Source organism: Mustelus asterias, chromosome 12 (genome assembly GCF_964213995.1).
Source record: "Mustelus asterias chromosome 12, sMusAst1.hap1.1, whole genome shotgun sequence".
NCBI classification, from domain to species: Eukaryota; Metazoa; Chordata; class Chondrichthyes; order Carcharhiniformes; family Triakidae; genus Mustelus; species Mustelus asterias.
Window position 1 is genome coordinate 59083117 of NC_135812.1, and position 26720 is coordinate 59109836.

At 47.6% G+C, this 26720-nt stretch overlaps 1 protein-coding gene across 1 annotated transcript; it reads left to right on the forward strand.

Moving 5' to 3' along the window:
- LOC144501508 (E3 ubiquitin-protein ligase TRIM16-like) lies at window positions 1-25998 on the forward strand. Its single transcript, XM_078225302.1, has 6 exons — window positions 1-1291; window positions 13232-13327; window positions 13973-14206; window positions 15935-16100; window positions 20212-20307; window positions 23899-25998. The coding sequence occupies exons 1-6, from the start codon at window positions 707-709 to the stop codon at window positions 24429-24431; spliced, it is 1710 nt and encodes a 569-aa protein (XP_078081428.1). The 5' UTR covers window positions 1-706; the 3' UTR covers window positions 24432-25998.
- Window positions 25999-26720: the final 722 nt, after the last annotated feature.

Genomic DNA, 26720 nt, shown 5'->3' on the forward strand with positions numbered 1-26720 from the left:
TAAAAGAAAGAATTAAAACAACAGTAACTGCGCTTCAAGACGTATTTCGCTGTCTGTAAAACGCTTTGTGATGTTTGGTGGTTGTGAAAAGTGCTTGTCTTTCTTTTCTATCTATAGGACTCACATGAGCCGTCTGACATTCCTCTAACACCCCCTCCTGATGACCTATTTTATATGTGTGGGTGTAATATCCATCCACAACAAGGACTTCTCCAAAGTTTGACTGGTTTATCAATTATCACCATTCCACGTTCTTACACAAGTCCTTTTTCTGATCACCAGTATATGGCTAAGCCTGTGCGGCTGTATCGTTCAAGCTCAGAAATAGGGAGGAAGATGAAATCACTGCCCCTTTAAGCCATTACCGTACAGCTTACAGGCAGGCACAGATGTCATTCCAATAAAAACCTACAGGAATGTCGGTAGCTGGCTTGTGAAACTGGATATTAAATATGGGTGGAGTTCCTGGTTATGTTGAAACAAAAGGGTTTTTTTTAAAGAACGTTAAAGCAGAAAAATAATAAGGAAGCCATTGCTATTGAGACAGATCTTGAGTTACTGAATTAATCCACTGTAATTGCTTCGAGATAAATGTTTGTGAATCATTAACTTAACTCGCAGGACTGTTTCCAAGTTTCTCTTTCAGTTCTCTGCTTGCCCAGACTTGGTGAGGGTTGGGTTTTTACTCTCTCTCTTTCCCTGAGGAATGGCGGTGTCGAAAGTTTCCATCTCAGAAGCAAAGCTAGCCTGCGCCATCTGTCTGGACCTCCTGAAATCTCCTGCCACCATCCCCTGCGGCCACAATTTCTGCATGGAGTGCATTGGAAGATGTTGGCACCAGGAGGGCAGTTCGGAGGCGTTCAAATGCCCTCAGTGCCGGGAAACGTTCAGCTCCAGGCCTCCCCTCTCCAAGAACACTATCCTGTGTGAGATCGTGGAGGACTTCTCCAATGCTGACCCTGCCTCCGCCGCTCAGGATCCCGCCAGCTCCCGGGATGTCCTCTGCGATTTCTGCGCTAACGAGAAGCTCAGAGCCGTCAAGTCGTGCGTGGTCTGCATGGCGTCATACTGCGAGGTCCACCTGCAGCCCCACGGCAGCAACCCGGTCTTCAGCGATCACCGACTCATCGATCCAGTCAGGGATATCGAGAGGAGGAAATGCCCGATCCATCGCAAACCTCTCGAGGTCTTCTGCAGGACCGATCAGGTGTGCGTCTGCTGCCTGTGTGCCATCAACGAACACAGACAGCACGAGACTGTTTCTGTGGAGGAGCAAGTGAATGAATTGAAGGTACAGGAAATATGCTTTGTAAAATGTGGCCGGGAGGGATTTTACAACTTCGCTCAGGCAAGATTGTAAAATCCTGCCCGAGACCAACAGAGGTTTCCGTTCTGCGAGCCGTCCTGTGAGCCCCGATTCCAGGGTGGGCAAGGCGCTAAAATTCCGGACACCATCTACAAACACGTAAAGCAGGACAGGCACAGTATAGAAAGAAAGCAAACAAAACCCTTTGTGACGACTGTGTTGAAATCACCCGTTTTGCTGCTAGCAATGGAAGTTTTCGGTGCATGTGAAGGAGTTAAACTCTATTGAGAAAGGAATTTGATACAGATCTGTTTGCCATTAGAACCAAACTGGGCGAGTCATACCTGAGGTATCCCCGCTGCGTTCCTGCCTGCTTTTTATCATTTGCTGACTGACCAGCTGTGTATTTCTAGCCCCTGCGGTTTTTATTTCAAATTTCAAGCATGTGCGATTTTCTTTTTAAAAAGGCTCTTTGTTCTCAGTTTTTACGGATGGCATTGATTTAAATCCATGTGTTTCCATGAGATTCCCGATCAGAATCAAGTCTGGATATAGATTTCCAGGCTCAGTATTCCCCAACACTGGTTTAATCATTTTATTCTGTATCTGTTCCTGCTTCAACAAGAACTTGAGACAGTCGCTTGCAACTCGTTTATAAATAGATGTCTAGGAGTGAGTTGCAGGCTGGAATCTAATGGCAGGTTTCTGCTGGTTTATATATAGAATAATGCTTACAGGGGAGTGAGTTACAGACTGGAACCTAATCGAGGGGTTCAGGGAGTGAGTTACAGACTGGAATCTAATCGAGGGGTTCAGGGAGTGAGTTACAGACTGGAATCTAATCGAGGGGTTCAGGGAGTGAGTTACAGACTGGAATCTAATCGAGGGGTTCAGGGAGTGAGTTACAGACTGGAATCTAATCGAGGGGTTCAGGGAGTGAGTTACAGACTGGAATCTAATCAAGGGGTTCGGGGTGGTTTATATATAGAGTAACAGACACTCGGGAGTGAGTTACAGGCTGGAATCTAATCGAGGGGTTCAGGGAGTGATTTGCAGACTGGCATCTAATTGACAGGTTTGGGGTGGTTTAAATATGGAATAACAGATACCTGGGATTGAGTTACAGACTGGAATCTAATCAAGGAGTTCAGGGTGGTTTATATGTAGACTAACAGATACCCTGGAGTGAGTTACAGACTGGAATCTAATCGAGGGGTTTGGGTTGGTTTATATATAGAATAACAGATACACATGTGTGAGTTACATAAGAACATAAGAAATAGGAGCAGGAGTAGGCCATCTAGCCCCTCGAGCCTGCCCCGCCATTCAATAAGATCATGGCTGATCTGACGTGGATCAGTACCACTTACCCGCCTGATCCCCATAACCCTTAATTCCCTTACCGATCAGGAATCCATCCATCCGCGCTTTAAACATATTCAGCGAGGTAGCCTCCACCACCTCAGTGGGCAGAGAATTCCAGAGATTCACCACCCTCTGGGAGAAGAAGTTCCTCCTCAACTCTGTCTTAAACCGACCCCCCTTTATTTTGAGGCTGTGTCCTCTAGTTTTAACTTCCTTACTAAGTGGAAAGAATCTCTCCACCTCCACCCTATCCAGCCCCCGCATTATCTTATAAGTCTCCATAAGATCCCCCCTCATCCTTCTAAACTCCAACGAGTACAAACCCAATCTCCTCAGCCTCTCCTCATAATCCAAACCCCTCATCTCCGGTATCAACCTGGTGAACCTTCTCTGCACTCCCTCCAATGCCAATATATCCTTCCTCATATAAGGGGACCAATACTGCACACAGTATTCCAGCTGCAGCCTCACCAATGCCCTGTACAGGTGCATCAAGACATCCCTGCTTTTATATTCTATCCCCCTCGCAATATAGGCCAACATCCCATTTGCCTTCTTGATCACCTGTTGTACCTGCAGACTGGGCTTTTGCGTCTCATGCACAAGGACCCCCAGGCCCCTTTGCACGGTAGCATGTTTTAATTTGTTTCCATTGAGATAGTAATCCCATTTGTTATTATTTCCTCCAAAGTGTATAACCTCGCATTTATCAACGTTATACTCCATTTGCCATATCCTCGCCCACTCACTCAGCCTGTCCAAATCTCTCTGCAGATCTTCTCCGTCCTCCACACGATTCACTTTTCCACTTATCTTTGTGTCGTCTGCAAACTTCGTTACGCTACACTCCGTCCCCTCCTCCAGATCATCTATATAAATGGTAAATAGTTGCGGCCTGAGTACCGATCCCTGCGGCACGCCACTAGTTACCTTCCTCCAACCGGAAAAACACCCATTTATTCCGACTCTTTGCTTCCTGTCGGATAGCTAGTCCCCAATCCACTTTAACACACTACCCCCAACTCCGTGTGCCCTAATCTTCTTCAGCAGCCTTTTATGGGGCACCTTATCAAACGCCTTTTGGAAATCCAAAAACACCGCATCCACCGGTTCTCCTCCATCAACCGCCCTAGTCACATCTTCATAAAAATCCAACATGTTCGTCAAGCACGACTTTCCCCTCATGAATCCATGCTGCGTCTGATTGATCGAACCATTTCTATCCAGATGCCCTGCTACCTCCTCTTTAATAATGGATTCCAGCATTTTCCCTACTACAGACGTTAAGCTGACCGGCCTATAGTTACCCGCCTTTTGTCTCCTTCCTTTTTTAAACAGCGGCGTAACATTAGCCGTTTTCCAATCAACCGGTACTACCCCAGAATGCAACGAGTTTTGATAAATAATCACTAACGCATCCACTATTACCTCTGACATTTCTTTCAATACCCTGGGATTCATTCCATCCGGACCCGGGGACTTGTCCACCTTCAGTCCCATTAGTCTACCCAGCACTGCCTCTCTGGTAACATTAATTGTATTTCTCCTGCTGCCAACCCTCTATCGTTAATATTTGGCAAATACAGATGGAATCTAATCGAGGTGTTCAAGGTAGTTTATATATAGAATAACATACCCGGGAGTGAGTTTCAGACTGGAATCTAATCGAGGGGTTCAGGGTGATTTATATATAGAATAACAAAATCCTGAGATTGAGTTACAGACTGGAATCTAATCAGGGAGTTCAGGGTGGTTTATATGTAGACTAACAGATACCCTGGAGTGAGTTACAGACTGGAATCTAATCAAGGGGTTTGGGTTGGTTTATATATAGAATAACAGATACCCATGTGTGAGTTACAGATGGAATCTAATCGAGGTGTTCAAGGTAGTTTATATATAGAATAACAGATACCCGGGAGTGAGTTTCAGACTGGAATCTAATCGAGGGGTTCAGGGTGGTTTATTTGTAGAATAACAGATACCCGGGAGTGAGTTACAGACTGGAATCTAATCGAGGGGTTCAGGGTGGTTTATATGTAGAATAACTGATACCCGGGAGTGACTTACAGATTGGAATCTAATCGAGGGGTTCGGGGTGGTTTATATATAGAATAACAGATACCCGGGAGTGAGTTACAGATTGGAATCTAATCGATCGGTTCAGGGTGGTTTATATATAGAATAACAGATACCCGGGAGTGAGTTACAGACTGGAATCTAATCGAGGGGTTCGGGGTGGTTTATATATAGAATAACAGATACCCGGGAGTGAGTTACAGATTGGAATCTAATCGATCGGTTCAGGGTGGTTTATATGTAGAATAACTGATACCCGGGAGTGAGTTACAGATTGGAATCTAATCGAGGGGTTCAGGGTGGTTTATATATAGAATAACAGATACCCGGGAGTGAGTTACAGATTGGAATCTAATCGAGGGGTTCGGGGTGGTTTATATATAGAATAACAGATACCCGGGAGTGAGTTACAGATTGGAATCTAATCGAGGGGTTCGGGGTGGTTTATATATAGAATAACAGATACCCGGGAGTGAGTTACAGACTGGAATCTAAGTGAGGGGCTCAGGCAGCTTTATATATAGAATAACAGATACCCGGGAGTGAGTTACAGATTGGAATCTAAGTGAGGGGCTCAGGCAGGTTTATATATAGAATCACAGATACCCGGGAGTGAGTTACAGATTGGAATCTAATCGAGGGGTTCGGGGTGGTTTATATATAGAATAACAGATACCCGGGAGTGAGTTACAGATTGGAATCTAAGTGAGGGGCTCAGGCAGGTTTATATATAGAATAACAGATACCTGGGAGTGAGTTACAGATTGGAATCTAATCAAGGCTTTCAGGGTGGTTTATATATAGAGTAACAGACACTCGGGAGTGCGTTTCGGACTGGAATCTAATCGATCGGTTCAGGGTGGTTTATATATAGAATAACAGATACCCGGGAGTGAGTTACAGATTGGAATCTAATCGAGGCATTCGGGGTGGTTTATATATAGAATAACAGACACCCGGGAGTGAGTTACAGATTGGAATCTAAGTGAGGGGCTCAGGCAGGTTTATATATAGAATAACAGATACCCGGGAGTGAGTTACAGACTGGAATCTAATCGAGGGGTTCAGGGTGGTTTATATATAGAATAACAGATACCCGGGAGTGAGTTACAGACTGGAATCTAATCGAGGGGTTCAGGGTGGTTTATATATAGAATAACAGATACCCGGGAGTGAGTTACAGATTGTAATCTAATCAAGGGGTTCAGGGTGGTTTATATATAGAGTATCAGACACTCGGGAGTGCGTTTCGGGCTGGAATCTAATCGATCGGTTCAGGGTGGTTTATATATAGAATAACAGATACCCGGGCGTGAGTTACAGATTGGAATCTAATCGAGGGGTTCGGGGTGGTTTATATATAGAATAACAGATACCCGGGAGTGAGTTACAGATTGGAATCTAATCGAGGGGTTCGGGGTGGTTTATATATAGAATAACAGATACCCGGGAGTGAGTTACAGATTGGAATCTAATCGAGGGGTTCGGGGTGGTTTATATATAGAATAACAGATACCCGGGCGTGAGTTACAGATTGGAATCTAATCGAGGGGTTCGGGGTGGTTTATATATAGAATAACAGATACCCGGGGTGAGTTACAGATTGGAATCTAATCGAGGGGTTCGGGGTGGTTTATATATAGAATAACAGATACCCGGGAGTGAGTTACAGACTGGAATCTAATCGAGGGGTTCGGGGTGGTTTATATATAGAATAACAGATACTCGGGAGTGAGTTACAGACTGGAGTCTAATCGAGGGGTTCGGGGTGGTTTATATATAGAATAACAGATACTCGGGAGTGAGTTACAGACTGGAATCTAATCGAGGGGTTCGGGGTGGTTTATATATAGAATAACAGATACCCGGGAGTGAGTTACAAACTGGAATCTAATCAAGGAGTGTGGGTGGTTTATTTATAGAATAATGAATACCAGGGAGTGAGTTATAGGCTGGAATTAAATTGAGGGGTTGTATACAGAAAAACAAATACCACAAAATGAGTTACAGTCTGGAACTAATCTAGCGATTTAAGTAGTTTATATGTAGAATAATTAATATGAACAAGGAGCAGGAGTAGGCTATTCGGCCCCTCAAGCCTGCTCCGCCACTTAATAAGTTCATAGCTGATCTGATAGTCACCTCAAGTCTGCACCAAGCTACCCCCATAACCTTTCACCTCCTTGCTCACCAAGAATCCATCCACCTCTGCCTTAACAATATTCAAAGACATTGCTTCCACCGTCTTTTTAGGAAGTGAGTTCCAGAGACTCACCACCCTCAGAAAAAAAATTACCTCATCACTGACTTAAATGGGCGATCCCTTATTTTTAAACAGTGACCCTTAGTTCTAGATTCTCCTACAAGAGGAAGCATCCTCTTCACATCCACCCTGTCAATACCCTTCAGGAGCTTATGGGCGGAATTGTCCGGCTGACCTTGCCAGTGGGATCCCCCGGTCCTGCCGATGGAGATCCCCCTCTGCAGATTTCTGGGCAGTGGGGGCTGCCTAGAATGGGAAACCTCTTTGACAGCGGCGGGATACAGAAGATCAGCCGCCAGCCACTGGCAGGCCACCTCCGCGAAACATGCCGCAGGGGGAGTGGAAAATTCCACCCTGTATGTTTCAATCAAGTCGCCTCTTACTCTTCTAAATTCCAGCGGATACAAGCCCAGCCTGTCCAATCTTTCCTCATAAGACAACCCGCCCATTCCAGGTAATAGTTTCATAAACGTTCTCTGAACTGCTCCCAATTCATTTACATCCTTTTTTAAATAAGGTGACCAATACTGTACACAAATCTCCAGATATGGTCTCACTAGTGCTCTGTACAACTTCCCTACTTTTGTAATCAATCCCCCTCGCAATGAATGGTTACTTGTTGTATATTTGCCTATGTGAGTTACAGGGAGTGAGTTACAGGCTGGAATCTATTCAAGGGATTTGGGCGATTGATATATAGTACGACAGATACCTGGGAGTGATCTGCAAGGGGTTTGAATGGTTTATATCTAGAATAACAGATACCTAGGAGTGAGTTACAGGCTGGAATTTCAACAAGGGCCTCGATGGGTTCAGATATGTGATAATAAATAAATCTGATTGCAATGACCACCCCCTGTAACTGTTTCAGAATTATCCAGCGGTGATCCAGGAAATTGCATTACTCTCGGGGCACGATCTTACCGGCCATTCCCGCCACGCTCCTGCTGCACGAGGTCGGAGAATTTGGTGCCCAGCCAAATCTCCGTTCACTGCAGCGGGATGGGAAAATTCCACCAATGTGAACGGTGGTAATACTCCGGCCTAAGAGTCTTGGCAGTCTTGGAATGATAACCCGGGGAAGATCAATCAGGAGAGAAAGCAAAAATCAGAAGGAGAATAATCAGCGTTCAGGAAGGACAAAAGTCAGCCTCGTACTTAAAATAAGAGAACCTTGGCTCTTCAACGAGCTTGCCTTTATTTGCCACTGCGTTGTGTTATTTGACAATTCCATCAACATAATCCATGTTACTGATTAACAAGTCATTTGTCCTGAGTCATTGGTTACTGGAAAAGTTGCAGCGTTTTGGTAATTTACATTTAGTCAAATGTCATCATGTGTCAGGTATCTGATTACATTATCTGTCAGTGGGAAATGACCATTGAGTGTTCATTGAATGACTCAGGAAGTTTATAAGTAGAATTACAGCTACCAAGGAGTGAATTACAGGCTGGAATCTATTGGACGATTCTTGAGATATATATATTGATAGTATGATGGACACTCAGGCTAGAATGTAATCCAGTGGTTTGAGTCATTAATATATAGAACTGTGTCTGAGAGTATACAGCTCCTCACTGAGCATTGCTGGGGTGTTGGAGACAAGTGGATTATACAACTCCACTTAAGAAAATACTAAACTGATATCAGTGTCAGTTTAGCTAAATGGTGACTCTACCCGTGAGTTAGAAATTATAGGTTCAAACCACAGGGCAGCACTTTAACAAATAATCTATGTTGACACTGATACTGAGGCAGTGCTGGGCTGTCGGACGTGCTGCGTGGTTGGAGGTGCTGCGCTGTCAGATTAGCTGTGCTGTTGGAGCTGCTGCATGGTTGGAGGTGCTGCACCGTCTGACATGCTGCACTGTTGGATATGCTGCACTGTTGGACGTGCTGCTCTGTCAGATGTGCTGCACCGTCTGACATGCTGCAATGTCAGAAGTGCTATAGTTTGAGAAGTTAAACCATAGAACCACAGAACCATAGAAAATTACAGCTCAGAAACAGGCCTTTTGGCCCTTCTTGTCTGTGCCGAACCATTTTATGCCTAGTCCCACTGACCTGCACTTGGACCATATCCCTCCACACCCCTCTCATCCATGAACCCGTCCAAGTTTTTCTTAAATGTTAAAAGCATTTACCACTTTATCCGGCAGCTCATTCCACACTCCCACCACTCTCTGCGTGAAGAAGCCCTCCCTAATATTCCCTTTAAACCCTAGCTCTGTTTTGTTTACCTGTTTATTTGAATGTAAACCTGCTCATGCCACTAAATGAAGAACAGAGACATATTCTCCAAGCTCCAGATTAACACAAACCCTGAAAACAACAACACAAGAGACTAACTCAGTGCTGTTAGTCAGAACTTGTGTTCAAACTGATGACTGTATTTTCCTATAAAATGAATGGCCACACTTCAAGAGTAGATCATTGGTGTGAGAAATTCTAGGTATGTGAAAGGTATTAAATATATGGAAGCTTTCTCCTTATCTTAAAAGATTTGTGTTCTGGTGTTCAATACCATTTGTTCAATGCCATCCTCAGATACAGATGCAATCTGTGTCCATATGCAGCAAGCTCTGGACATCATTCAAACTCGCACTTATAAGTGACCAGTAACATTTGTGCCATACAAGTGTCAGGCAACAACAAACACCAACAAGAGAAAATCTAACCATCTCTCTTTGATGTTTAACAGCATTACCATCACTGAATCAACCATCATCAATTCCCTGGGGGGTTACCATTGAGCAGAAATTTAACTTGATCGGCCAAATAAATACTGTGGCCACAGGAGCAAGTCAGAGGTTAGGAATTCTATGGTTAGTAATTCAACTCCTGACTCCCTAAAGCTTGCCCACCATCTACTGGACATATGTGAAGAGTGTGATGGAATACTCTCCACTTGCCTGGATGAATGCAGCTCCAACAACACTCAAGAAGCTCAACACCATCCAGGACAAAGCAGCCGCTTGATCCTCACTCCATCCACCACCTTCAGCATCCACTCCCTCCTCCAAATACGCTTTTTATCATCAGCAAATTACATTTATATAGCACCTTTAACAAAGTCATTGGAAAACTTTCAAACAAAGTTTGACACCAAAACACCTCATGAGACACCAGGGCCATTGGTTAAAAGCTTGATCAATGAGGTCAGAGATCAGTGAGAGGTTTGGGGCAAGAATTCCAGAGATTAGATCCTTGTCACCTGAGGCAATGGGAATCTGAGCTGTACCATAGGCTAGGATTACTGTAAATGTCTTTTTTGGAAAGCTTTGAAATCGCTAAGGTGTTGGAACTGTTGCCCATATGCTAATTGGCAACTTGTTTTGCTGCTTAACCCCAAGGTCCAGTGGCTCAACAACAATGTGCATTTACATAGTGCCTTTCCCATAGCAAACCATCCAGCTGCATGTCACAGTGCAAGCGGACAAAAGTAGATGTTTAGTCAAAGAAGGGCAAGGTTGATCAAAACCGTGGTCAGGGAGTTGGTTTTGATGGAGGTGCTTTTGGGGATGAAGAAAGTGGAGAGGCCACGAGGTTCCAGGGGAATTCCAGGGCATCATATCTAACAGTTGAAGACATGTTCGCAATGGAGGAGTGAAGAAATGGGGGAAACAGCCAGAGTCAGAGAAACAAAGGATTCTGAGGGGATTGTAGGAATGTAGACAGTTTCAGACAGGGGATAGGGAGGAGTGAGGCTATGAAGTGATTTAAACATGGCTAAGAATTGAAGTTGGAAGTCTATGTGGACCACAATGCAATGTAGATCAACAGGCACAGGGGTACTGGAAGAACATGACACAGTGAGAGTTAGGACACAAGCAACAGAATTATAAAGGAATTGAAAGTGAACAGAAGGTACAAAGTGGGAGACTGGTCAAGATTGCATTTAGATAATGGAACAAAGGGGTTGGTAAAGGTGTAGATCTGGGTTTCGGCAACATATAGGCTGATGCAGCAGTGGAACTGGTGATTTAATTGAGGCAGTTTGAGTGATGGCTACTTATGAAAGGTTTGGGAAACAGCTCACTTTCCCCAACATTGTGATTTGTTAGTTTTGTGTTGGTCACAATGCTTTTATGTTTTGTAACTAATTGTTAAATCTCTTAGTACTGAGGTCTCCTCAAGAACTACCTGACAGTCAGGGAACACAGATTTTAATTCAGTCTACTGGCTCCACACACCAAATGTTGGCTGCCCACTCAGGGCGGTTCCCAACCAGCTCACCCATAACCCAGGTCACATGACCTATTTCCTTAAAGGGGCTATGCCCCAACATACATAACACTAATGATGTTTTTTTTAAAATTAAGAGTTACGAGGGAAGTAATTAATGATAGCGACTGAGCAATTTTGTATCAAATCCCTTTCAGAAATAGGGTCCACACCCTATGGGGCAATTCTCCCATTGCGACCTGCAAATGTTCTGGTAGGTCTGGTTGGGAGAATCGCGTGTTGGCCATTTAGCGGGATTCGTGCATGCGTTCCCGAACGTCTCCTAGAGCCAGGGTCAGTCGCAGTCGGGACCGCACTGGAAACCGGCCAGGAGAGAGTTAAGTAATTTAAATCTTTTAAAATGTATTTTAAATGTATTTTACATGTGATTATCGGGCCCGGCACGGAATTCTCCAGGCCCGGTAGCATCTCCCACTCAGCCAGGAGTATTTCATTCTGGCAGGGTTCAGACTAGCTCCCCATGTTCGGGCAACTAGCAGGAGACCCCGCCGGAGTGAAGGTGGGGCAATCAGGGGCCCCGCAGGGGATCGGGCGGTGGGGGATGGTGCCCCCTCGGCATGGGCACCCTGGCAATGCCAGCCTGTGCCCCCAGCGCTGCTCAAAGGGCAAAGTGCCCATGCCCAGGGGGCAACTTGGCACTGCCCACCAGGCATGGAGCAGTGCCAAAGGGGTGGGCCTATTGTGGGCGGGGCCTAGGGGGCGATTGGTGTGGGCGGGAGTCCCACTGCCACTCTGCATGGGATCGGTCTGGGCAGGAGGGAGGCCAGCAATTGGAGCGGGCTGGGGGGTTGGGGGGGAGGGGTGCAGTGCTCTGCTGGGCGGGACTTCCTCCTGCTGGGGGAGGTCTGACCCCGGGGCGGGGGGGGGGGTCAGTGGGGGAAGGGGGTCTGCTGGGGTGAGGGAGGTGGGGGGAATCGCCACTGCTGGATGCGGGGGGCTCCTGGATGGGGGGAGGGGGGTCGGGGCTGGCCTGGGAATTGTTGCGGGGACCACGATTGAACTGTGGTGGTGTCAGGAGGGCCAGCACTGCGGAGGTCCTGGGCTGGCCAGAGGTCGGGCTGGCCAGAGGTCGAGCTGGCCAGAGGTCGAGCTGGCCAGAGGTCGAGCTGGCCAGAGGTCGAGCTGGCCAGCAAATGGGGAGACTGACAGATCGGGACCACTGTGCATGCGCAGAGTAAGAGTTTTAACAACACCAGGTTAAAGTCCAACAGGTTTATTTGGTAGCAAATACCATTAGCTTTCGGAGCGCTGCTCCTTCCTCAGATGGAGTGGAAATCTGCTGGATATCAGATGGAGGCAGATTTCCACTTCATCTGACGAAGGAGCAGCGCTCAGAAAGCTAATGGCATTTGCTGCCAAATAAACCTGTTGGACTTTAACCTGGTGTTAAAACTCTTACTGTGTTTACCCCAGTCCAACGCCGGCATCTCCACATCATGCGCAGAGTTCCAGAGCTGTCAGACTCTGGCGTGAATAGGCCCCGCCCCCTGGGTTTTTAATGAGATTCACGATTGGGACCTCTGCAGTGCACAGAGTGCGGAGATTCGAGTCTGAAGTTGCACTGAAAAAACAGTCGTGATCTAGACCAGTTTTCTCGACAATTCAGCACTTTTGGGAGAATCGCCTCCTATATTCTAGAACTGGCTTAACCACAGTCAATACAACTTGTTCCAGCTTGCAATCAATCCAGCAGCCTGCTGATATGCCTCAGAACCCAGGGAGAAAAGCACATGGTGTTTGTTTGGACATTAGAACAGGCTTGGCAATCTACAGTGCTGCCTTCCAGCCTGGTACCTGACTGCATCTCTATGGAAGAAAAGATTGAAGGAAGTAGGGAGTTCCATGCTATTGAAGTCAGGGAAACAGTGTGAATAGGAGAGATTATGTTGAGTTTTAATGGACGCAGCCACCCCATCCATTCAGCACCTGGTGTCACTGACTGACTGAGTTGTTTAATGTTCTGATTTTCCAGAAAGAACTCCATGACCGAAAGACTGAAGTGAACCAACAATTGCAGGAGACGACAGGCGAGATCGGAAAGTTACAGCAAAAGGTTGACTCCATTAAAGTAAGAGAAGCTGCCAGGTTTAAACTGGACAGTGTTGTAAGTTTGCATATTGTCTCATGAAGAGGTATAGAGGCTTGTATGGTTGAACAATATGGAGGAGCACGGTGGCACAGTGGATTAGCACTGCTGCCTCACAGCTCCAGGGACCCCTGTTCGATTCCCAGCTTGCGTCAATGTCTGTGTGGAGTTTGTACATTCTCCCTGTGTCTGCGTGGGTTTCCTCCGGGTGCTCCGGTTTCCTCCTACAGTCCGAAAGACATGCTGGTTAGGTGCATTGGCCATGCTAAATTCTTCCACCGTGTACCCGAACAGGCGCCGGAGTGTGGCGACTAGGGGATTTTCACAATAACTTCATTGCAGTGTTAATGTAAGCCTACTTGTGACACTAATAAATAAACTTAAACAGTAACTTTATTATTATATACAGATACAGTCCTGACTAAATGCTATCTTCATGCCAACTCCTACCAGACACATCACTGGACTCTATTCCTCCCACATCACACTCTGCATCATAATGTTGGTGGTACTGTGTCCCCCAGACCCACATTAACCCTCACAGTCCCGAGCACCCTGATATCACAGGCAGTGGCACAGCTGTGATTAATCTGCTGAGTTATGTATTTGTGACTATTTTAAACTCAGGGTGCGGTGCTGCAGGTTAAAGAACACGCCAGGGATAAGTGCATCGAGCTGGCAAAAACCATTGAGAAGGCGCAGAAGGAAGTGTTGGGATTTCTCGATGGACAGGAGGAAGCTGCAGTGAGCCAGGCCGAGGATTCCATGAAGCAATTACAGCAGAGCCTTGCTGGACTGCAGGACAGGAGGTTGCAGCTGGAGGCTGCCCTGGAGAGTGATGACAACCTGCTAGTCTTACAGGTAAAGGCCCTCACCCAGGTGAAGCAAGGACTGTGTGCACCAGGAGTCTGCTGTCACCCAGGCTACAGGTGACTCCACTCCCAGACCAATACCGTTCACCTTTAACTGCCACCATTACGGAATATAATTACACCAATCACTGGAAGTTGTGTGACAGGTTAGCAAGGTCAAAGAATAGAAAACTAAGCAAAAACAGAAAATGCTGGAAAATTTTAGCAGGTCTGACAGCACCTGTGGAGAGAGAATAGAGCCAACGTTTCAAGTCTGGATGACCTGTTGACTTTATTCCCTCCACGCAGGTGCCATCAGACCTGCTGAGATTTTCCAGCATTTTCTGTTTTTGTTTCAGAGTCCAGCATCCACAGTATTTTGCTTTTAGAAAACTAAGTATAATACTTTACTTCTAAAGGGATAGAATTAAAAAATAGGGAAGTTATGTTAAACCTGTATTGAATTTTGGGGCAGTTCTGGTCACCACATTATAAAAGGATATCGAGATACTGGAGAGGGCGCAGTGAAGATTTACCAGGGTGATGCCTGAAATGTGTGGGTATAAATATGAGGAAGGATTGACAGGCTGAGAGTCTTTTCTCTTGAAAAAAGGAGATTGAAGGGTGACCTAACAGAGGTGTAAAATTATTGAATGTTTTCATAGAGTGGGTTCAGAGAGAATGTTTCCTCTTGTGGAGGAGATAACTAGGAGGGAGAGGCAAAGTCAATGGATTAATCTTCACTTTGCCTGCTCAGGCAGCCTGCTCATTGTAAAACTGGCCCGACTGCCATTCCAGTCACAGTCCCCAGACAGCAACATCTACTCCAAAGCCATTGCCTCATGGGGCTTCATCCCAGTCCAATAGAATGAGCTGCCTGGGATGACTAACATTAACGTTAGCACCACTTGATGAAGAAAATGTTCTGGTCAACATTTTCCCTGCAGCTAACCTATCCAATAAACACACTAACTGGACTTTGATCTCTTTACTGGCTGTGGGATCTTGTTTTGAGAGAAATGTCTGGTGTGTTTGCTTACACAACAATCATAATTCATTGGGTAGAATTCAGTGACACCCCCTTCCTTCCCGGGAGCAAATTGAGGCCCTTATGTAGCAAGTTAAGGGCCACATAAGGACTTCAGTTCACTGTTGTTGCTACATTACAAGCAGCGTGAGGGGGGACCACACCATGTTGGCAAGTTGAGGTATACCTGGCCACCTTGCTGTGGCCTGGGTGGTGGATCCCACTAGCCTGTGCCCAAGACATCCCCCTGCCTTTTAAATTGATGTCCCCACCCCTGCTGGCCTGACTGGTCCCAGGTGGCATGGCCCCTCTCCTTCCCTCTCCTTCAGCCCTCCATGACTGCTTCTTTTCCCAGAGATCCTGCGGTCCCACCAATGGACACTGCTCCTGGTGGCGTTGCTGGTACGGTAGAGCTGTGGGCCTCTGATTGGCTCTGCTCCCTGCTGGACCTGGGAACCCTGAAGCTGATTTTAGTGCCTGATTCGCTCATACTCCTGCCGGGATTCCCGGAAATGGCCCACTGTGGCGGCCATTGAATCCAGCTGCATTTGAAGAGTTTCGGTGAAGATAACACACAATTACAGTGAAAATTGTACTTTTCTTTCTAATAGCTTGCTTCCTATGGAGAGATTTGCACGTTAATTTAAATTGCAGCTCTGTTGAGAATATTTACCTCATGATTCTATTGAAGTAATACTGTTAATGTTCCAGGAATATCGGAGACTGAACAAGCCTGTGGAGGCAGAACCTTTCCCTCACTGTGAGGTTAATGTCAAATTTTCCGCTGTGGAAAACGCCATGACTGAACTGTCCAATCATATCACAGAGCAACTGCACATCTGCTTCGATCTACATCTGGAGGCAGAAGTGTCCAAAGGTCAGTCGCTTCATGTCACGGCCACCCATGCTGCGGTGTGGGAGGAGGTGGCTTCTGTTCCCTTCTTCATCCCACCCAACAAACCCACACCTCACGCGACTCCCACCAACACCCCCCTCCCACCAATCCCCTCCTCCCACCAACTCCCCCCCCCCCCCATCACCTCCCTCATCAACCTCTACTCCCACCAACCCCCCTCCCACCAACCCCCCTCTCACCAACCCCCCTCTCATCAACCCCCCTCCCCCATCAACCTCTACTCCCACCAACCCCCCTCCCACCAACCCCCCTCTCACCAACCCCCCTCCCACCAACCCCCCTCCCACCAACCCCCGCCCTCACCAACCCCCCTCTCACCAACCCCCCTCTCCCACCAACCCCCCCTCTCCCACCAACTTCACCCCCTTCCACCAGCCCCCCCTTCACCAACCCCCCCCCACCAACACCCCATCCCACCAACCCCGCTCCCTCCCACCAACCCCCCATCTACCAACCCCTCCCACCAACCCTTCCCCTCCCACCAACCCCCCCACCAGCCCCCTCTCCCTCTAACCCCTTCTCTCCCACCAGCCCCCTCTCCCTCCAACCCCCTCTCTCCCACCAGCCCCCTCTCCCTCCAACCCCCCCCATCCCCACCTTACCTGGTAGTGGCTGGGCAGGGATGGTTGGAAAGGTGGAGGTCAGCTGGTGGTGTGTTTGGGTAGAGGGCAGGACAGGGAAACAGAGGCTAAGAATCTTCTGAGACGCCTCATCGTTGCCATAGTTGGCACTCACTGCCAGTAGTCTTGGGCAAGGCTGCTCAGCCATGGTAGGTTAACAAAACATTACAGCAGAATAATGGTGCTACAAAATATTCTGCAGGTTGTGAGTATTGAGGGAGAGACATAAGCAAAGTGACCAAGGTAGTGTCGAAGTGCCCTGCCTCTCTTCCTTAGGATCCCGAAATATCATTGACAGTGATATTGTGTTTAATGTTGGTCATTCCCTCAGCACGCAATCTACACCTTCCTCCTCCCACCCCCCCAGATTCCCCCTTCTCCATAGAGATGGGTCTGGGGTGACTCCTGCTGGGTTATGGATTCCACTCTGTCATGTGACCAGTATTCCAAACATTTATTTTTGAGACCTTGTTGTGAGCAATGCCCCATGTTTCCCTATGTTGTGATGGAAGATTCACCCCTTGCCTGGATGAGTGCAGCTCCAACACTCAAGAAGCTCGACACCATCCAGGACAAAGCAGCCCGCTTGATTGGCACCACATCCACAAACATCCACTCCCTCCACCCCCGACACTCAGTAGCAGCAGTGTGTACTATCTACAAGATGCACTGCAGCAATTCACCAAAGATCCTTAGACAGCACCTTCCAAACTCATGACCACTTCCATCAGGAAGGACAAGGGCAGCAGATACATGGGAACACAGTCACTTGCAAGTTCCCCTCCAAATCACTCACCATCCTGATTTGGAAATATATCGCTGTTCCTTCACAGTCGCTGGGTCAAAATCCTGGAATTCCCTCCCTAATAGCACTGGGCGTCAACTCACAGAACATGGACTGCAGCAATTCGAGAAGGCAGCTCACCACCACCTTCTCAAGGGCAACTAGGGATGGGCAATAAATGCTGGCCAGCCAGCAACGCCCATGTCCCACGAATGAATAAAAAAATAATTTACAGCAGTCACTACTCTTCAGAAAGTATTTCAATGCTTAATAAACATTTGGAGACATCCTGAGATTGTGAAAGATGCTATAGAAATGTAAGCCCTTCCCTTTGGTTTGCTTTCTGTGATGCCAGAGAAAGGGCATGGACAAGATGTGGAAGTTTGCATAACCAAATCACAGGCCCAGGTTTAATGGGAACATCGAGTGGTAAATTAGGACAATGTGTTCTCCCTGCACATTCACAGCTCGTGCTCCAACCCAAATGCAACAGGCTTTAAAAGGGCCCTTGCTCTCTGCTGCTTGTAAGGTTTCCTATTGAAGTGAGTTTGAGGTTGTCTCGCTGGGGTTTGTATTGGGCAGTTAACTCGCACTGAACTAGCAGCTTGGCTCTGAGGAAGCATCGGGAGATGTGGTGGGCAGTGGGAGATTTCACACTGGATGGGCCATGGAGTATGGCACTCAGTCTGTCTGTTCAGCTGATCTGTTAGGGTTATACTCTCTGGAAAGAGTGAAAGAAAAGGCCAAATGTTGAAAATCTGAATAAAAACTAAACGCTTTTATAGTCAATGTATTGAACTTCACCGGACAACAATACAAGGCTCCTGATAATCAAAGAGTGACTCTTATTTCAGACAATGATTTCCAACATTTTCTTATTCTGTATTTAAATCTGCAGTGTACCTGTCCTGGGAGTGTTTGATGGGGTCAGTGTAGAGGGAGCTTTACTCTGTATCTAACCCCGTGCTGTACCTGTCCTGGGAGTGTTTGATGGGGTCAGTGTAGAGGGAGCTTTACTCTCTATCTAACCCCATGCTGTACCTGTCCTGGGAGTGTTTGATGGGGACAGTGTAGAGGGAGCTTTACTCTGTATCTAACCCCATTCTGTACCTGTCCTGGGAGTGTTTGATGGGCATGATGTGGAGATGCCGGCATTGGACTGGGGTAAACACAGTAAGAGTTTTAACAACACCAGGTTAAAGTCCAACAGGTTTATTTGGTAGCAAATACCATTATCTTTCGGAGCGCTGCTCCTTCGGCAGATGGAGTGGAAATCTGCTCTCAAACAGGGCACAGAGACACAAAGTCAAGTTACAGAATACTGATTAGAATGCGAATCTCTACAACCAACCAGATCTTAAAGATACAGACAATGTGAGTGTTTGATGGGGACAGTGTAGAGGGAGCTTTTCTCTGTATCTAACCCCATGCTGTACCTCTCCTGGGAGTGTTTGATGGGGACAGTGTAGAGGGAGCTTTACTCTGTATCTAACCCCATGCTGTACCTGTCCTGGGAGTGTTTGAGGGAACAGTGTAGAGGGAGTTTTACTCTGTATCTAACCCCGTGCTGTACCTGTCCTGGGAGTGTTTGATGGGGACAGTGTAGAGGGAGCTTTACTCTGTATCTAACCCCATGCTGTACCTGTCCTGGGAGTGTTTGAGGGAACAGTGTAGAGGGAGTTTTACTCTGTATCTAACCCCGTGCTGTACCTGTCCTGGGAGTGTTTGATGGGGACAGTGTAGAGGGAGCTTTACTCTGTATCTAACCCCGTGCTGTACCTGTCCTGGGAGTGTTTGATGGGGACAGTGTAGAGGGAGCTTTTCTCTGTATCTAACCCCATGCTGTACCTGCCCTGGGAGTGTTTGATGGGGACAGTGTAGAGGGAGCTTTACTCTGTATCTAACCCCGTGCTGTATCTGTCCTGGGAGTGTTTGATGGGGACAGTGTAGAGGGAGCTTTACTCTGTATCTAACCCCGTGCTGTATCTGTCCTGGGAGTGTTTGATGGGGACAGTGTAGAGGGAGTTTTTCTCTGTATCTAACCCCGTGCTGTACCTGTCCTGGGAGTGTTTGATGGGGACAGTGTAGAGGGAGTTTTTCTCTGTATCTAACCCCGTGCTGTACCTGTCCTGGGAGTGTTTGAGGGAACAGTGTAGAGGGAGCTTTACTCTGTATCTAACCCCGTGCTGTATCTGTCCTGGGAGTGTTTGATGGGGACAGTGTAGAGGGAGTTTTACTCTGTATCTAACCCCGTGCTGTACCTGTCCTGGGAGAGTTTGATGGGGACAGTGTAGAGGGAGCTTTACTCTGTATCTAACCCCGTGCTGTACCTGTCCTGGGAGTGTTTGATGGGGACAGTGTAGAGGGAGCTTTACTCTGTATCTAACCCCGTGCTGTATCTGTCCTGGGAGTGTTTGATGGGGACAGTGTAGAGGGAGTTTTACTCTGTATCTAACCCCGTGCTGTACCTGTCCTGGGAGAGTTTGATGGGGACAGTGTAGAGGGAGCTTTACTCTGTATCTAACCCCGTGCTGTATCTGTCCTGGGAGTGTTTGATGGGGACAGTGTAGAGGGAGTTTTTCTCTGTATCTAACCCCGTGCTGTACCTGGCCTGGGAGTGGTGGCAAAGAAACAAGTGTATTGAATTAGATTTCTGTCCTGTGCACAGATACTGAGAGGTCGGTGTCCTCCAACCCACCAGTTGTATGTTCCGTGGAAGCCAAGCCTGAGTCCAGCTGCAAGCAGAATGCAGATTATTTACAATGTATGTATGCATCTTATTAATGCTGCCTATCTGAGTAACCAGGGCAACCATCTCATATGAAATAAAATAAGAGGCACTTGGCTGTGGGACTGGGAGCGGTCTGCGGGCAGTGCTGCTTTATTGCAATGTGACAGCAGCTGTGACTTAGAGGAACGAAAACTTGCATCTCATCTTGTGGTGTCGCAACATATTGACCCGTAACTTCCGGTAATCACAGTGGCTCGTCACCCCAGAGGGATTGTCCTTTGCTGGAACTGCCAGGCCCCTGTCTCTCCCGACTGCCCTCACTCAAGCTGGCTGAGGGTGGGCAGAAGCAGAGAAGCTCACCCCCTGGGTGCAGCAGAGCGGTACAAATGCAGCACAGTGAGTAAGGCGACACCTCTTTTTCCCCACTAGCTGACCAGTTGGGCAGAGGGGGGGGGGGATTTTTTCTAACACTCTCAGAGTAACTATCAGCGTAAAACTGTCAGAACCATCTGAAATTAGAATCACAAAATCCCTACAATGCAGAAGGTGGCCATTCAGCCCATCGAGCCTGCACCAACAACAATCCCACCCAGGTCCTATCCCCGTAACCCCATGTATTTACTCTGTTAATCGCTCTGACACTAAGGGGCTATTTAGCATGGCCAACCCACCTAACCTAGTGATTTAAATCACTTTGCTGGATGGCTCCCAGGGGAAGTTAGCACTTCTGGACAATTGCCAGGGAAACTCTTACCCTGGGAATTTCCTGGAGGGATGCCCCACAGCATCAATGGGAAACCCCCTAAATGTGATGTTGGGGAGCCAGAAAGTTACAGCTAGCTGACTCAGTCCTGCTCAAATCATTCAGCTGAGACTCCCGGGATCTGCCTCCCACAGGCTGCTCCCACAACACGGGAATAAAGGAATTCCTACAGAACATGGGCAAACAGACAAAATCAGGGACAATGCCATGAAATATGGGGCATTTGTCAATATGTTAGAAAATGATCACACGGGAACTCAGCCTCACAGATCAGTAAAGTCCCTGCTTTGATTGGGTCCCTCCGCACAGTTTAAGGGATGTTCATTTTCCTCAGAATTTCAGTGGAGCTGGAGCTTCCAATCCTGAGCGTTAATCAGTGTCTCCCGCTGCAGTGAGAAGGGGCTCAGTGTCTCCCCCTGCAGCGGGAAGGTGCTCAGTGCCTCCACGTGCAGCAAGAAGGGGCTCAGTGTCTCCCCGTGCAGTGAGAAGGGGCTCAGTGTCTCCCCCTGCAGTGAGAAGGGGCTCAGTGCCTCCCCCTGCAGTGAGAAGGGGCTCAGTGTCTCCCCCTGCAGTGAGAAGGGGCTGTGTCTCCCTGTGCAGTGAGAAGGGGCTCAGTATCTCCCCCTGCAGCGAGAAGGGGCTCAGTATCTCCCCGTGCAGCGAGAAGGTGCTCAGTGTCTCCCCCTGCAGCGAGAAGGGGCTCAGTGTCTCCCCCTGCAGCGAGAAGGGGCTCAGTGTCTCCCCCTGCAGCGAGAAGGGGCTCAGTGTCTCCCCCTGCAGTGAGAAGGAGCTCAGTGCCTCCCCCTGCAGTGAGAAGGCGCTCAGTGTCTCCCCCTGCAGTGAGAAGGGGCTCAGTGCCTCCCCCTGCAGTGAGAAGGGGCTTAATGTCTCCCCCTGCAGTGAGAAGGGGCTCAGTGTCTCCCCCTGCACTGAGAAGGGGCTCAGTGTCTCCCCCTGTAGCGAGAAGGGGCTCAGTGCCTCCCCCTGCAGTGAGAAGGGGCTCAATGTCTCCCCTGCAGTGAAAAGGGCTCAGTGTCTCCCCCTGCAGTGAGCAGGGGTTCAGTGTCTCCCCCCGCAGTGAAAAGGGCTCAGTGTCTCCCCCTGCAGTGAGAAGGGGCTCAGTGTCTCCTCTGCAGTGAGCAGGGGCTCAGTGTCTCCCCCTGCAGTGAGAAGGGGCTCAGTGTCTCCTCTGCAGTGAGAAGGGGCTTGGTGTCTCCCCCTGCAGTGAAAAGGGGCTCAGTGTCTCCTCTGCAGTGAGAAGGGGCTCAGTGTCTCCCCCTGCAGCGGGAAGGGGCTCAGTGTCTCCCCCTGCAGTGAGAAGGGGCTCAGTGTCTCCCCCTGCAGTGAGAAGGGGCTCAGTGCCTACCCCTGCAGCGGGAAGAGGCTCAGTGCCTCCCCCTGCAGTGAAAAGGGGCTCAGTGTCTCCCCCTGCAGTGAGAAGGGGCTCAGTGTCTCCCCCTGCAGCAAGAAGGGGCTCAGTACCTCCCCCTGCAGTGAAAAGGGGCTCAGTGTCTCCCCCTGCAGTGAGAAGGGGCTGTGTCTCCCCCTGCAGCGGGAAGGGGCTCAGTGCCTCCCCTGCAGTGAAAATGTCTCAGTGTCTCCCCCTGCAGTGAGAAGGGGCTCAGTGTCTCCCCCTGCAGTGAGAAGGGGCTGTGACTACCCCTGCAGTGAGAAGGGGCTCAATGTCTCCCCCTGCAGTGAGAAGGGGCTGTGTCTCCCACTGCAATGGGGTATTAATGAATTGTTAGTATCCACTGCCTGACCACACCTTCACAATATCTGCTACATGATTAGTGCAGCAATCCTGAAGTAGCTGACTGCCACTGGAGACACAGACAGGCCACACTCCGCCACCCACTACCCTCCACTCACAGAATCCCAGTCACTGACATCAACAAGAATTTTAACTTTCCTGTTCCCACACCTTTAGAAACCCCCTGAGATGTTGTGACGAGTCCAATCAGGTATAACTGGGTTTTTACTAATGATCGGATTAGTAACTATAATCACTCCAAGAATCAGCTGTGAAGGAACAGTGCTTTATTGCACAAAGTAAAGTAAAACCACAAACCTGTGGTGAACAGAAACAGGTCCCAACTGGGACAATGGTCCCGCTCAGGGGCTTGCTTTATACAGGCCTGCGTATACGTCTCCACCTGGTGAGTTAGTTACCAATCCCCAGGGAGCTCACATGCAATGAGTCCTACAGGGAAATCAATCAGTGAATCCTGGGGGCCATCACAATAACATTCCATAAACAATGGAACTGACTCAATAAAATGGAATGCTGTTAAATTCTAACACTAAATTAGAAATAAAGAAGCTTCTCAGAATATTTTAGCTTCTACCTTCACCGCAAGTGGATGTCCCAATATTTAATTTACTCAGTGTGATCATTTCTTAAAGTGATTTCATTCCTTATAACTTCATGTTTGTGTGTCTGTGAAAATCCTTTAATCTGATTGGCTGCTGAGATGCTGAGTGGCATGTTCTCCCCGTGTCTGCGTGGGTTTCCTCCGGGTGCTCCGGTTTCCTCCCACACTCCAAAGATGTGCGGGTTAGGTGGATTGACCATGCTAAATTGCCCCTTAGTATCAGAGAGACTAGCAGGTAAATACATGGGGTTATGGGGATAGGACCTGGGTGGGATTGTTATCAGTGTAGGCTCGAAGGGCTGAATGGCCTCCTTCTGCACTGTAGGATTCTATGATTCTAAGATAAGGGAAGGAAAATCAGGCGAGATATCTAGTGGACCAGTGAAGGTGCTGGCCAGGATTATGACCCAATGAATGCATTGGGAACTCAAAAGGAACGGCCTTTATGAGGTTTGCTGCACTAATCATTTTCCCTTGTGTCTCCAGATGCTCTCCAGCTGACATTTGACCCCAACACAGCACACAAGCACCTCCTCCTGTCGGATAACTGTAGCACGGTGACAGACGTTGACCCCGACAGTGTTCCTTACCCTGAACACCCCGACAGGTTCAGCAGCTTCCCTCAAGTGCTGTGTGCTGAGAGCGTTTCGGAGGGCCGCTGCTACTGGGAGGTGGAAATGAGCGGACATTGGGCGGGAATTGGGATCACTTACGGAGGAATCAAGCGGAAAGGGTCGAACATGTGCAGCCTGATTGGGAGGAACAACCTCTCCTGGTGCCTGGTGTACAGCAACAGCAAGTGTTCCGCCCTCCACAACAAACAGGAGGTCACCGTACACTCAGGCAGGCACCGGCGGATCGGGATCTACCTCGACTATCCCGAGGGGACACTGGACTTCTATGCGATCAGCAGCACCATGAATCTAATCCACAGATTCAAGACAGTGTTCACGGAGCCCGTGTATCCCGCCTTTTGGATATTTCTGGGAACATCTCTCCAGATCTGTAAGCTGAGTTAGGGGAGGCTCTCTCCGATGGGGATCATTTCTATTTCTGGCTGCGTTTTGCAAGTTGGGAAAAGCAAACTGGTTTTGGTCACCATTTGTCCACGGCGACACACTGACAGAGAGCGGTTAGAATGTGGAACTCACTCATGGAGAAGTTCAGGCGAATCATATCTAACTAGAACATAAACAAAAGACCACACTCAGTCGGTCTGGGAACATCTGTGGACACAAACAAAAAGTTAATGTTTCAGGTCAATGGCGTTTGGTCAGAACAGTTTTTATTTTCAGATTTCCAATGTCTGCAGGATGTAAGAGGAATCGAGGATAATTACAATTTGCAACCAAAAAGTCCAGAGAACCTCAGGAAAGGATGACTTGCTCCCTATATGCACTGATATCTCTTGCTATTGATCTCATTATCCACCCATCCCATTGCTAGCCCTCTAAGATCTACATGAGGTACAGGGACTAATCTTACATTATCCCAAGGACTGCCATCAGACTTTTGAATGGACCTACCTCGCATTAAATTGATCTTTCTCTACACCCTAGCTATGACAGTAACACTACATTCTGCACTCTCTCCTTTCCTTCTCTATGAACAGCCTGTATAGTGCGCAAGAAACAATACTTTTCACTGAATGCTAATACATGTGACAATAATAAATCAAATCAAATCAAATTAGGGATGGGCCATAAGTGTTGGCCTAGCCAGCGACATCCCCATCCCATGAAAGGATAAATGAAAAACATTCACCCAGCTAATTTTGACAGTATCTTCTATTGTCACCACATCGATCACAACAGGACAATGCCTTAGGAAGACCATCATCCTGACTGGGACAGTTTTCCTCATTCCTTACACTGCAGAATTTTAGCCCCATAGCTTTGTTTCCAGATTCTCACTGGATTACTATCCTGGAATTCTCTCCTTGAACAGCATCCTGGGAGCACTTTTAGCACGTGGGACTGCAGAGAGTCAAGGAGAAGGTTTGAGCAAGACCTTCACTGGGCAGCGATGGGTAACGGATACGAAGAACAAATAAAAACCACAACTGATCATAAAGCCTTTCTGTCATCAGCATCTTTAACAAAGAGACCATCTAACAATGTCCAGACTGACTGAAGCAGGAATCGGTTATTAATGTCTCTACACAATGCTACGAGTCAATCCTACCTTCACTATCAATTTTACAGCAGTTTCAAACTTCAACTTTAAACCACAATTATGTTGCACTGAATGTCTCCTGTTTTATTTAACTTTAGAAATATTTATATCCATGATATTGCAATCATTAATTACCTGTTGAAGAATAATGTTCAGTTTAACTGGTTGAATGGAAGTTGCACTTTGATCTAAATTGTTACAAAAATAATGGGCGGAATTTTTCAAGTGTTCACACCAGCGGGATTTTCCCACCCTGCTGCAGTGAATCAGAGAAATGGCTTGTTGCCAGAATCTCCGTCTTCGCTGCAGTGGGAGCGTGGCATGAACGGCTGGTAAGATCACACCCAATGTGTGTTTTAGCAATAATGTTTTCAGTGTTAATAATAAAGAAAGTGAGACAGCAACCTCTGAAACAGTATCCGTATCGCTCTTTGATTTGAACTTTAATTACATTAGGAAAGAATTTTCCTGCTCTGTTCATTGACTATTAAACTCTTTGGGAGAATTTATCACTTCCTTCAACACTGCCACAATTTACTGACTTCACTCTCTAATGGGCACAGCCGCAAGGCTGAGATTGTAAACTCCACCTCTCTTGGTGTGGACTAGTGTCCATCCTTGCATTTATATAGCACCTTTCCCAACCTTATCCAGTGCAGTACCATTTGAAGTGTATTCACTGATGTAATGTAAGAATTCTAGCTTGTGCACAGTAAGATCTAACAAACAGCAATGTGATAATGACCAGGTAATCCATTTCAGAGGCGGTGATTGAGGGGGATTATTGCCAGGATATCAGGGAGAACCTCCCAGCCTTTGGGATCTTATTAACACGTCTCAGTTAAACGTCTGGTCTGAAAGATACCACCTTCGACAATGCAGCTCTCTCTCAGTACTGCAGTGGAGAAGTGCAGTGCAGTTAGAGAAAATCTCCATTACAAGAGAGGAAGTGTTAGGTTTTTTAGGGAACATTAAAACTGACAAAGCCCCAGGGCCTGATGGCATCTATCCTCGACTGCTCAGGGAGACGAGAGATGAAATTGCTGGGCCTCTGACGGAAATCTTTGTCGCTTCTTTGGACACGGGTGAGGTCCCTGAGGATTGGAGGATAGCGAATGTGGTCCCGTTGTTTA

Bases quoted from the DNA above. Each gene is read 5' to 3' on its own strand.
- LOC144501508 (XM_078225302.1), top strand. From the start codon at position 707: ATGGCGGTGTCGAAAGTTTCCATCTCAGAAGCAAAGCTAGCCTGCGCC. The intron at 14,207-15,934 runs GTAAAGGCCCTC...TTAATGTTCCAG, and splicing joins ACAACCTGCTAGTCTTACAG to GAATATCGGAGACTGAACAA. The intron at 16,101-20,211 runs GTCAGTCGCTTC...TCCTGTGCACAG, and splicing joins GGAGGCAGAAGTGTCCAAAG to ATACTGAGAGGTCGGTGTCC.